This window comes from Pseudorasbora parva, chromosome 5 (assembly GCF_024679245.1).
Source record: "Pseudorasbora parva isolate DD20220531a chromosome 5, ASM2467924v1, whole genome shotgun sequence".
Taxonomy (NCBI): domain Eukaryota; kingdom Metazoa; phylum Chordata; class Actinopteri; order Cypriniformes; family Gobionidae; genus Pseudorasbora; species Pseudorasbora parva.
The window spans coordinates 5,040,332-5,054,089 of NC_090176.1; the positions used below are offsets into that span (position 1 = coordinate 5,040,332).

A 13,758-nucleotide genomic window follows, 5' to 3' on the forward strand; every position below is an offset into this window, starting at 1 on the left:
GTCTTAATGAAAGTCTGCTCCTTCTGCCCTTATGAAAAATAACCATGGTTTACTACAGCATTTCCAGCAGATCCAACTACAAAATGAAGAATGGTTTTACTACAGTATATATTTACGATGAATTTAGCCATTTCAATTACTCTTAATAGAATACAGAATAACATTAATGTCAAAAGAATAATCATAATTAATCTTATGTATTATAATAGTTTGTGAAAATGAAACAATCATATTACATTTAGCACAGTTAAAAAGAATCTGAAAGCAATAAAAAACACTGAGATTGGCTTAATATTATTATATAACCAAAGCAAAGCGTTTGCTTAGAAGGAAAAAAAAAATCACACTTTCAAATGAAATAATTAGTTTCAGTGTTCCTAAACTAAATATTAAACTAATATAAAATATATATAAAAGTGCCATTTTGTCTCACTGTCTGTTGCAAGGATGGCATTTTGCACCTATGAATAGGTCATATAACGACAAAATTAATTTTAAATTCATGATTTAATATCAGTGAGGTTTTTATTTATGTAATGTTTTAAATCTAGATGGTTATTTATGTAAATAATGCGTGACTGTGGCGTGTTTTAATGCGCATGCGCGTTGGAAATTCGAATCGCGTTCACCACCATGTTCACCACCACACCGGAGTGCAGAGTTGCCATGGAAACGGGGACTCGGTGTCACGAGCAGCACTTCCTCAGGCGCCGTTTTCACGACTTTCAGGTGAGTTTAGTCTCCACACAAATAATTCACACAACTGTTCCTGACACCTTTCTTACGTTAACTGACACACTTCTGTTGAATATTTACTTTATAGAAATGGTTTAGTCTTCGGAAAAATCTGTTAGCATCTCAACCGTTTTCACAGGAGGTAAGTTAAGTTAAGATAATGTTATCAATTGAGCCCTTTGTTTTTGTTTTGAGCTTTTCAATAAATCTTTATGTGAAAAATGAAATGTCTTGATAGTTTTGTGAACGTTTGGCTGGTAATTTGTCAAGGGTACGTATCACTAACCTAATTATATATAACTTACACTGTAATATTACTGTTGTGTTCATTGATGAAGTCAGTTAACTTACATGGAGCGTGAAAATTAGCCTCAAATTGGCAAACAAATACTGGAAACATTGATAAGTTTGGTGTTTGTGAAAGAACTATCCGGCTGTCATTTACTAATAACTCTCCTCTATTGGTTGAGAGCTCAAGCACAGCTGAAGCTACACAAGGCTACACAGTACCTCCTCATTTCCATGTTGCACATGGAAAAATAAAAATAAATGAATCAATCGATCATTAAATGTAAAAATAAATACATGTGGGAATGTAAAAAAATAAATGCACAAATAAATAAATATGAAAATAAGTGTAAAAAAATAAATAATACAATAAATAAAAGTTACACTTTTTTTATTTTTATAAAAGCAGAAAATAATAAATTAAGGGAAATATAATTAAAAATTTTATTTGATTAAAAATGAATCATATTTATTTTAGGGTCGGGACTTTAACGCGTTAATTAAGATTAAATAATTACGGGACTTAAACGTGTTAATTAAGATTAATTACATTTTTAATTTTATTAAATCACTTATTTTTGCACCGCAGAACGTTTTTCAATGAATGAGTTTCGAGGGCCCGATTATACTGGAACACCAACTAGCGCTCACGAGTCACGACAACAACAAACCATCCGGTTATTAAGGCTGACGTCACGCGGCAGCGCTTCCAGGTCCAAACGCTCTATCTTATACCACAAGAAAAACTACAAACGGTGCTAATATACACACAGTGTGGTGTGATACTACAAAAAAAGCTATAATCATAACCTTTTTCTCCATACCAAAATTCCAGATGGCCAGACAGTGATTCATCTTTTTTAAATCGTTAAAATTTTAATGTATGTGACGTTGTGAGCACAGAGACTGTTGTGTAGACTGTAAGTATTTAAAATGTTAATCTTTTTTAAATGTTTGATGATTAATATGAATAAATAGCGCTCATAAACGGGCATCGATGGCATTCTCAAGTGAAACGAGTTGAGGATTGGTCCCAGAAACGGCGCTCCTCACGTCACGACTTAACAAGCGGATAGTGAACATGAACGAAGAAGCTGATGAGACCGCTTTGCTTGGCCCCGTGGATGGGAAATGTAGTTTTAAAAAACGAAAGGATGGAAGCATCGACAAGAGCGTGGTTGTGTGCAAGCTGTACAACAAGGAGTTAGCGTATCACCGCAGCACATCGAGCCTCAAATATCACAAATATGCTTTTGCTAAACTTAATGGCAAACATTGCACTGGTCTGCTGGACTGAAATAAATAAACTATATTGTGTTGATTAAGCTTATGTATTCAGTCATTATTCAATGGTATACTAAAAATACATGTGAAAAATTACTTCTCACTGTTCTCAGGTCAAATATTTATATGCAATTAAAATGCGATTCATTTTGATTAATTAATTACAAAGCCTCTAATTCATTAGATTAAATTTTTTTTTATCGAGTCCCGGCCCTAATTTATTTTACGAAGTCTGTTATTTATTTATTTTATTTTCACATTTATCAAGCTATTTATTCATTTACATATGTGTATATATATTTTTTATTATTAATTAATTTACTCATTCATTTATTAACTTTTAATTTCTGCAGGTTTGGTCCCTCCATACGAGTCGAAGTGTTTGTGTAAGAAAAATATCCATATTTAAAACTTTTTGAAGTTAAGTTCCAGTGAAAAAACCTTTATTTGACGGACAGATGTATTTAAATACAGTCGGTTTTAAATTATTTTCTATATACCAGTGCTACAGCCGCTCTAGCCCTCCTCTGGTTGCTCTGTAGCTTTAGGTTGATTATTTGTCTGAGTATTTCTCAATTCTTTAACATTTATGCATTTAAGATCAAATTGTGTCTAGATCTCTATCCCAGGGATTTTCAAACTGGGTTAGGGTTAGTGTTAGGCCCTCAACCCTAACCCCAGAAAATTTCAGAGAATAAAAGACAAAGCAAAAATTAATAAATTGTACCGAACAAACTGTTTCAGTTTTAAATGTCTCTCCTTTCTTGCTGTACTTTCCAGAATTGTATATATTTGCTTTGTATCTTTCTTGTGAGTTTTTCTCGCTATAATCCCCTTTATCTCGCTCTCTGGGGTTTTAAGTTAGTTTTCCACACATAAAAATATACAGATGGATTTTAGGAAGGGGGTCCCTCATAAAAGGTTCATCATGTTTGGGGGTCCTTGGCATCATAAAGTTTGAATAACCCTGCTTTATCCCATTGTTTGTTACAGATGTCTGTACTCAAACCAATATCTCCTTTTTCCTTTTCTTCAACCCATTTTCTCTTTCATGAAATTATGTGAGACTGTTACTTTCTGTTATGTTTAACCTTTCAAGAGTATAAGTAAAGAAGAATACACTCAGCGGATCATATTAAAGGGTTAGTTCACACCAAAAATAAAATGTCTGTCATTAACTCCTCTCCCTAATGTCGTTCCACACCCGTAAGACAAGTTCATCTTCACACATAGGTTAAGATATTTTATATTTAGTCCGAGAGCGTATGCAAGTGTATGCACACTATGCTGTCCATGTCCAGAAAGGGAATAAAAACATCCTCACAGTAGTCCATATGAGACATCAGTGGGTTAATTAGAGTCTCTTGAAGCATCAGAAATACATTTGGGTCCAAAAATAACAAAAACTACGACTTTATTCAGCATTGTCTTCTCTTCTGGGTTTGTGTTCAATCCTCAAATGAAGATTCGACACGTTATGAATCAGCATATTGATTCATGATTTGGATGATTTGAATCATGTGACATTGGTTATCCGAATCATAAATCGATTCACTGATTCATAATCATTTGAATCTTTATTTGAGGATTGAAAACAAACTGGGCAGAGAAGACAATGCTGAAGTCGTAGTTTTTTTTTCATTTTTGGACCAAAATGTGTTTTCGATGTTTGAAGACATTATAACTACCCACTGATATTACATATGGACTACTTTTGATGATGTTTATTCCCTTTCTGGACATGGACAGTAAAGTGTGAATACGCTCTTGGACTAAATATAAAATATCTTAAACTGTGTGTGAAGATGAACGGAGGTCTTACGGGTGTGGAGCGACATTAGGGTCGGTCATTAATGACATACCCTTTAAATGGTTAGTTCACACTAAAATGAAAATTTCCAGATCATTTCCATCAGTCATTTTCTAAAATATAAAAAAAAAAAAAAACATTTATGTACCTTTTACCTCAACTTTGATGTTGTTCTCCAACGTCATTACAACGGAAAGGTCACCAAAGGTGCCGACCCAGTGCTGAAAAACTCCATCTCATCTTCTCGTCTAACTTTAAAATTGTCCGACATCATTGTTTTACCTTTATTTTTGTAAAGGCCGTTTGATTTAGTCTTTGCACGTTTGTTTTAACACTGGGACGGTACTTCCACATACATCACACACATGACCTTTCCAGCGTAATGACGCCACAAAGCCTTACATCATCGAAGTCCAGCATTTGAGGTTAAAAAGTATATAAATGTTTATTTCTTTTCTACTGAAGAAAGAAAGACATGAACATCGTGGATGGCATAAAAGTTCAGGAATGATCATTTTGGGGTGAACTAATCCTTTAATGTACATTATTTCTGCTTTGCTTTTGGAGCCCTAATAATTTATGGGTTGTGAAAACACCGACTGAATAGACCTCATTGCACTTGGACATTATTAAATGGCTACTCGATAGTACAGTTGAGTATTCCAGCAAGCTGTGTGTTAATGTGGTGTGTATTCTTCTCATTTTATACCATGGTCTGTTTAAATACTCGATTCTGATTGGCTGGAAGGTGTGCAGTAAAACCGTTTAATGCACAGGTAGTTCCAGTCAGTTTGATTACAGTTCGAAATTAATCCACCACTATAAACACTGGTAACCATAGTGACACAGTTACGCTTGCAAACAGAGTGACAGTGGCAGTATCAACCACAGATATGTATAGGTATAACGTTACATATCTATGGCAACATTAAGTGACATGAGACATTACATGACACACAGAGCCAATGGCACATATGTCACTATGCGCAGATTTGTATACGTATAGGCCTACATATCTATGCGCGGATTGGCACATGCAGTCTTCATTGTCATGTCACTGACATTATCGCGACAAACACTGACACGACACCTGCATGACACCGAGTTGCGGACCATGTCGCCGTGTGTTGTGCGTTTTTTATAGTCTATGATGGTCGTGACACCTACACTGACAGACTCGAGCACCTATACTGACGTGACACAAAATCCTAAATAAATAGCCTAATTTTGTTGTATTTTAGATGTCAATAAAACGCATTAAACTCAGTAATATTTTTTTTAAACATGTTTTTTGTGTCACGTCTGTATTTGATTGGCAAGTACCACTGAATGTTTTGTTATAGCCTACGTTACCCATTCTAGGAAAAACACAAAATAAATCGGGTCACTTACGACTACAAATAAGGCATTAACAGTCGCGTCCGTTACTGTAAAACTTTATTTTTGCGTGACATACTGACATTAGCCCTACGACATACTGACATTAGCCCTATGACATACTGACATTAGCCCTACGACATACTGACATTAGCCCTACGGCATACTGACATTAGCCCTACGACATACTGACATTAGCCCTACGACATACTGACATTAGCCCTACGACATACTGACATTAGCCCTACAGCATACTGACATTAGCCCTACGACATACTGACATTAGCCCTACGACATACTGACATTAGCCCTACGACATACTGACATTAGCCCTACGACATACTGACATTAGCCCTACGACATACTGACATTAGCCCTGCGACATACTGACATTAGCCCTACGACATACTGACATTAGCCCTGCGACATACTGACATTAGCCCTACGACATACTGACATTAGCCCTACGACATACTGACATTAGCCCTACGACATACTGACATTAGCCCTACGACATACTGACATTAGCCCTGCGACATACTGACATTAGCCCTACGACATACTGACATTAGCCCTGCGACATACTGACATTAGCCCTACGACATACTGACATTAGCCCTGCGACATACTGACATTAGCCCTACGACATACTGACATTAGCCCTACGACATACTGACATTAGCCCTACGACATACTGACATTAGCCCTACGACATACTGACATTAGCCCTGCGACATACTGACATTAGCCCTGCGACATACTGACATTAGCCCTGCGACATACTGACATTAGCCCTACGACATACTGACATTAGCCCTGCGACATACTGACATTAGCCCTACGACATACTGACATTAGCCCTGCGACATACTGACATTAGCCCTACGACATACTGACATTAGCCCTACGACATACTGACATTAGCCCTACGGCATACTGACATTAGCCCTACGGCATACTGACATTAGCCCTACGACATACTGACATTAGCCCTACGGCATACTGACATTAGCCCTACGGCATACTGACATTAGCCCTACGGCATACTGACATTAGCCCTACGACATACTGACATTAGCCCTGCGACATACTGACATTAGCCCTACAGCATACTGACATTAGCCCTACGACATACTGACATTAGCCCTACGACATACTGACATTAGCCCTGCGACATACTGACATTAGCCCTACGACATACTGACATTAGCCCTGCGACATACTGACATTAGCCCTACGACATACTGACATTAGCCCTGCGACATACTGACATTAGCCCTACGACATACTGACATTAGCCCTACGACATACTGACATTAGCCCTACGACATACTGACATTAGCCCTACGACATACTGACATTAGCCCTGCGACATACTGACATTAGCCCTGCGACATACTGACATTAGCCCTGCGACATACTGACATTAGCCCTACGACATACTGACATTAGCCCTGCGACATACTGACATTAGCCCTACGACATACTGACATTAGCCCTGCGACATACTGACATTAGCCCTACGACATACTGACATTAGCCCTACGACATACTGACATTAGCCCTACGGCATACTGACATTAGCCCTACGGCATACTGACATTAGCCCTACGGCATACTGACATTAGCCCTACGGCATACTGACATTAGCCCTACGGCATACTGACATTAGCCCTACGACATACTGACATTAGCCCTACGACATACTGACATTAGCCCTACGACATACTGACATTAGCCCTACGACATACTGACATTAGCCCTACGACATACTGACATTAGCCCTACGGCATACTGACATTAGCCCTACGACATACTGACATTAGCCCTACGACATACTGACATTAGCCCTACGACATACTGACATTAGCCCTACGACATACTGACATTAGCCCTGCGACATACTGACATTAGCCCTACGACATACTGACATTAGCCCTACGACATACTGACATTAGCCCTACGACATACTGACATTAGCCCTACGACATACTGACATTAGCCCTACGACATACTGACATTAGCCCTACAACATACTGACACTGCGACATACTGAGATCTAGAACCTCAACAAGCAAGCGAAACATAATTTCAGCTCCAAGCCTAATAAACCTGAAAAACTCTAATTTCATAAAAACAATCACCAAAAACGAAATTTCCAACTGTTTTTTTTATTTTTTTTTTAATGTTTTATTATTATTATTTTAATGCATTAAATGTAATGTGTCTTTATAACCTATAGTTAAAGACGCGGGGTTTAATTCACACTAGGCTACATAATGATGATTAGTTCGAAAAGTTTGCGTTGTCACTGCAGTGTTGCCTGTCATTCATAAATAATTTTAATAAATCCATTAAATAATCATTAAGTTATGTTCGATGCTTAAGCAATGAGGGGATCTTCAAACTGACATAAAGAATCTCTCTCTCTCTCTTTCAGCTCTCTGTCTCTCTCTTTTAATAATGAATTTAAATAAATGTGGTAATTTGTTCATATAAAAACATTTCGATGGCTCTACTTTATTTAAAGCGACGGTGTGCTAGAACTAAAGAGCCGTAAACTTAAAGGACAACTTCGGCGAATTTATAAGTTAATCTTGATCGTTATATCTTTTTGAGTACAGTCAATAGAAAAAAAAACGAACCGGATTGGTGCTTACAACACGGAGTTAAAGCCCAGAGCCCCCCTCAGCTAAAACGGCAGCTTTGGGGGCATAAACGTAAAGGGTGTCTTTGTGCCTCTTAACAGACACAAAATGCAATTAAAATGTCTGTCCAACATGAACAGGGCCCTTACATGACAACGAGATGCGTTTAGCCACTTAGCCAGTGTTTAAATTCACCTGTTTTAGACGGCTAACGTTAGCTGTATCTCGCGCTGAAGTCCCGTGGGAACGCAGCGGTAACTTAGCCGGCGGAAAAAAGGCAGTCCAGTTGGTAAACATCTTTACTCAAGCCTGGTGTGCCCAAATGGAAGGATAAATAAAGTTTACATTACCTCCACAGTGGCTGCACCCGTCTTTAGCCACGGAATGGCTTTTTCTTCAACCGGCCCGGCTGTGTTGTGTCTTGTAAGTTAGTGAAGTGTTCGCTGCACATTTTTACAATTCGGAAAGGCACAAACGTGAACAATTTCTTCTTCACTCGTGAGCCCGATCGGATCATTACTCGAGTGATCACGAACGAATCGTTCTTTTGAACCAGTTCTTTTTAGTGAACCGGGCGAACCAGTTCACCAAATCGGACTGAATCGTTCTAAACGGTTCGCGTCTCAAATCAGCGCTGACCACACACGTTATTTTAGTTACTCACTTTCTGACATGAGTGACAGTCCCTCCGAATATAAATAAACGAATGTCTTGAATTATATGTTGTAACTCCAACCGTTCACTGAACTGAGTAATGTTTTGCTGAGAGATCTGATGAACTCACGAGCCGCTGATGCTGAGCATGTGCGAGTAACTGAACGAGTCGAGCAACGGTCCTCATCGGATCGGCAGTACAGAATCGAAAAAACTATTTCTCTCGGACACGTTCAAAACTGGGGACCGACGAGCCGATGAGCAGAGCCTCTTCATAAACACGATGCTCTTCTCGACTTTCCGGCTACCCCTGAGTCCCCACGGGACTTCAGCGCGAGACACAGCTAGCCGTCAGGTGAAAAAAACAGGTGAATTTAAACAATGGCTAAGTGGCTAAACGCATCTCGTTGTCATGTTAGGGCCCTGTTCATGTTGGACAGACATTTTAATTGCATTTTGTGTCTGTTAAGAGGCACAAAGACACCCTTTACGTTTATGCCCCCAAAGCTGCCGTTTTAGCTGAGGGGGGCTCTGGGCATTACCTGTAATAACTCCGTGTTGCAAACACCAATCCGGTTCGGGTTTTTCTTCTATTGACTGTACTCACAATCATATAACGATCAAGATAAACGTATAAATTCGCAGGAGTTGTCCTTTAAGAAAACAACCGTCATTTTAACCCGTCTCTTAAAAAGCATCAGTTACAGCTTTAACTTGTTTTTAACTTGGCAAATAACCATGGTATAAGCGGGATAATCCACGGCTAGCCATGCATTAAATGATTTTAATGCACGACCTAGAGGTAACCACCTTCCGCTTTGCGTCGGGCGGTTCTTCGCCTCTAAATTCTTTAATGCATGGCTAGCTGTGGCCTATCCTGTACTTACCTCCTACATCCATTTGGGCTGAAGGTCAAGACAGAACCAAACCAAAGCTGGACTGTAACCTGCCGGCCTATACGACAGACTTCACACTGACAGCTTCTGGCATGGATGCTGCATCACATGTTTTTGAGCACTTTTCCACCTAGAATTTAAAGTGTGGTGTATTCGTCCCCCACCAGGAGACTTCCATTTTTCCATTAGAGAAGAATTTTCCATTAAAAGAAAATAAACTTTTAGTAATGTTTTTAAGTAATAAAGTGATTAATTGTTAAGTAATGGCGTTATAATCCTGTTAATTTATGTTCAGTATAAATTGCAAACGTATGCTTGTTTTGGGCACATGTTTACAGCTTATAGACATTTTAGAGGAGGAAGATGCTGTGTATTTAAAGGTGCTTTAAGTCATTTTTATTTATACAATGTTATTTTTGTATATAAATCATTATTACAGTGGAACTAATTGCTATTTTTTATTTGTAAATTAGTAACTGAATTAAACCATTGCACTGCACCACTTTATCAAAAATAATTTTGTACAACTTTGTAGTTTATTATTTTATGTCACATGAGAACACATGCAAGTTTGTTTTCATTCATATTATGTAATTTCTGTAATAAAGTCTGTATCACAGAACTTCTTTCTGTTGTTATTTTGTAGATGTTTGTTGTAACTTAATTACTTAAATGTACTTCAAGATAATTTAGTAAAACCATGGCTGCACTGTGTTAATACAACCAATTTATGGCACATGATCCATGTTTTTTAAAGCCATGTTTACTGCAAAAAACATGGTTACTGCAGTCATGGTTACTATGGTTTTACTATAGTATTACTACAATATAACTGTAGTAAAACCATTGTATTAAAACCATGGTTTTTAAAAATACCAGTTACTACATTAATTAAAACTACAGTTTTACTATAGTATTACTACAATACAACTGTAATAAAACCATGGTATTCAAACCATGGTTATTCAAAATAAATACCGCATCAAAATACCGTGGTTACTACAGTCATAGTAAACCACAGTTTTACTCTATTAAAACCATGGTTATTTTTCGTAAGGGTGGAGCCTGTCCAGGTATTGCAGTTCAAATCACTTCTGTATTGGCTGAGGCATAAGTTTAGGGGCTGAAGCCCCCCTAAAAGGGCCTAGTGACGCCCATGGGCCACAGGAGACCCAAGAAAGCAAGGCAAACTACCTACTTATAATGAGTATGAAAACAGATTACATTTATAGTATTATTATAACAATTACCATGGAATGATTTTCCCCACAGGAGAATGTAAAAGAAGAACGATGAGTTCAGCGTCGAGGAACAAGAAGAAAAAGAAGTATGTGTTTTCAGTCACTGCGTGTTTTTGTAATGATTATGTTCAGTTTTGGTGTTTTCCTTTCTCTGTGTGTTCCTCCCTTACAAAAAATAATTGTACTATTTATTTTACTATTTTATTTTAGTTAATAACTGAAAACAAGAGCGGATGCTTTCAGTCTATTTTTATGCACTGTACTGTTTATTCATAATTTATTCGCTGTTCATTTTCTTGCTGGTTGAGTTTAGGGTCAACCAATGGCTGTTCTGAGGTATAATGTTAGTGTCCTGGTTCGCCACACTGATAGCATACTTCAAACTGTACTTTCATAAACTAAACATATGTACTACAAGTATTAAAATAGTGACCTACTGTACTAGTATACTTATAAGTTCACTTGTAGTACAGATACAGTGCAAATGAAAAATGTAGTTGTGAACTAGTTGTGCACTCAATGTTGACTACTGTTAAACTTATAGTACACTTAGTTAAACATTTACTTTTATATACTAAAAAGTGGGCCAATTTAGTCCCCAGCAGTACACTTTCGAGAACACTACTAGTACATTGACATTAGTATACTTACTACGTAAAGTATACTTTAAAAAAATTAGGTTAGGGTCACCAGGTAAGCAAGTAAAATGGCTTTACTTTTATTTTGAAACTAAATATCATTCACTGGCTTTCCTGGTGACTGATGATGTATGAGTAAATGTGCAGTGTAAGACACCTCTGGCCACTGGGTGGGGATGTTGCACCAATTTAACGCTGGGAGAATGAAGGGACCTGTTTTTAAATTGACCAAAATAAGTTTGTGGATGTATCTTTCACGCTTTTACTGCCGAAATTGACAAGTGGGTAGTATCTATTTGTACGTAATGCAGATTAAAAGAAATGCCCGATTGTTCTCCATAACGCGACATAACGTGGAAAAAATAAAACTAAAATCCGATGCTAGCTGACAGTCCTCCTGCTGTGGATCTTGTCTTCGGCTGGATGAAGATTCAGCAGCCTTGACATATCCAGTCATTTAAGGGATGATTGTCTCTATTAGGCCTATCTCAGTATCCCCTAGTTCACCTGTCTGGTAACTTATCGTCTGTGTTGTATTTCTGGTTGTGTTATATTTCTGAAAATAGACTAAAGTGTTCATTGTGTGGATTTATGCAAGACTGTTTTTGTTTATTATCTCCTGTGTTGTATCTCATGCTAACTAAGCATAAAATCTAAAACCAATATGGTGGAATGGAGTGTTAAAGTACACCGAGTCATCAGATAAAGCTTGTTTAGTAGGCTAATATGTTTTAATATGTTCAAATAATCTCAAGCATAGTAACACTGCATTTATTAAGATGATTTTGTCTATTACACAGTGAACCCTGAATTTGCTCTGTATGTGTTTTGTGCAGTTTGTGATAAACTTTACATTGTTCAATGCAGAAATAAATTTGGTGCGACGTCTCCACCGTTCATTGATTACTTGAAGGACATTTTGAGACGGTACCCAGATGGGGGACAAATATTGAAGGTAGGCAAATGTCTTCATTGTCGAATGGTATGCATCTTATATCTCATCATATCTGTTGATAATATCTGTCCTGTCTCATATCAGGAGCTGATCCAGAATGCAGATGATGCAGGAGCTTCACGTGTGGTGTTTATTCATGATGAGACGCATTATGGGACTCAGAGCCTGTGGACTGAAGAGCTCAGAAAGCATCAAGGTATTTGAGTCATAAACACCGGGAGCACATTTAAGAGGTTTTAGAGTCTGCAACAAAGATATTACACAAAGACTTTGCTTTTGTCCTCATTCATGTCACAACCATCAAGATTTTTTGCAACTATAATAACTTCAGCCAATTTTTTAAAACGTGAAATAAGTTCTGAATTCTGAAAGTCACAATACGTTATTTATAATAAATAATACATTAAAATAAATAAATATTTATTTCTTGACATGTAGCTTTATGTGTCAATGCAGACCTACTGTAACTATCCGAGGCTGTTAATCGATAGTGTTGGAAACTCTTTTCCTCGTTGAAGCAGAGACCAGGAGACGTTGAGATATCTTTCAGGCAGACGCATGCTGCGTTTCAGTAATCTGGCTCATTTGACTTATATAAAGAGATCAGGAACTGGCCTGGAAACTGCATAACAGAGAATAATAATTCAGCATAGACTGTAAAAAAAAAAAAATATGTATATAGTGTCTGTGATGTCACCGTGCATCACTCCCGGATAACTGAAAATGTGGGCGGAGCTGAGGTGCCTGGTTGCTGAAGCCTAGCTTGACCATAGTGGCAATCCACCTGTCACTCAAGTGGCCACGCCCTTAATTATCCAGAACTTTAAGGCTTAATATAATTTAAATGGTTATGTTATAAATAAAATGACAGCCCCCTTCACAGTTGTCATGACGGGCAAAATTAGCCGTATAGACCAAAACCACTATTTGTACCAAGGGTAACTCTTTAGTATGGGGAACACATATTTACTATAAACTATGACTTTTGCCTCAATAAACTCCTAATTTAATGCTTATTAATAGTTAGTAAGGTAGTTTTTGTAGCAATAAAGTTTAAGTATTGGGTCGGATTAAGGGATGTAGAATAAGCTCATGCAGAATAAGGCATTAATATGAGCTTTATAAGTGCTAATTAACAGACAATAGACAATATCCTAGTAATATGCATGCTAATAAGCAACTAGTTAATAGTTAATAACAACCTTAAAATAAAGTGTTAGCGTACCAAGCTG

At 37.5% G+C, this 13,758-nt stretch overlaps 1 protein-coding gene across 1 annotated transcript in view; it reads left to right on the top strand.

The window, feature by feature from the left end:
* Nucleotides 1-673: 673 nt before the first annotated feature.
* Nucleotides 674-13,758, top strand: part of LOC137074971 (sacsin-like) — a 50,949-nt gene continuing 37,864 nt past the window's right edge. Inside the window, exons 1-5 of the mRNA XM_067443079.1 lie at nucleotides 674-729; nucleotides 824-877; nucleotides 10,965-11,019; nucleotides 12,439-12,526; nucleotides 12,611-12,722. Coding sequence (XP_067299180.1) covers nucleotides 10,985-11,019; nucleotides 12,439-12,526; nucleotides 12,611-12,722 — 235 coding nt within the window. The 5' untranslated portion in view covers nucleotides 674-729; nucleotides 824-877; nucleotides 10,965-10,984. The remainder of the gene's footprint in view (nucleotides 730-823; nucleotides 878-10,964; nucleotides 11,020-12,438; nucleotides 12,527-12,610; nucleotides 12,723-13,758) is intronic.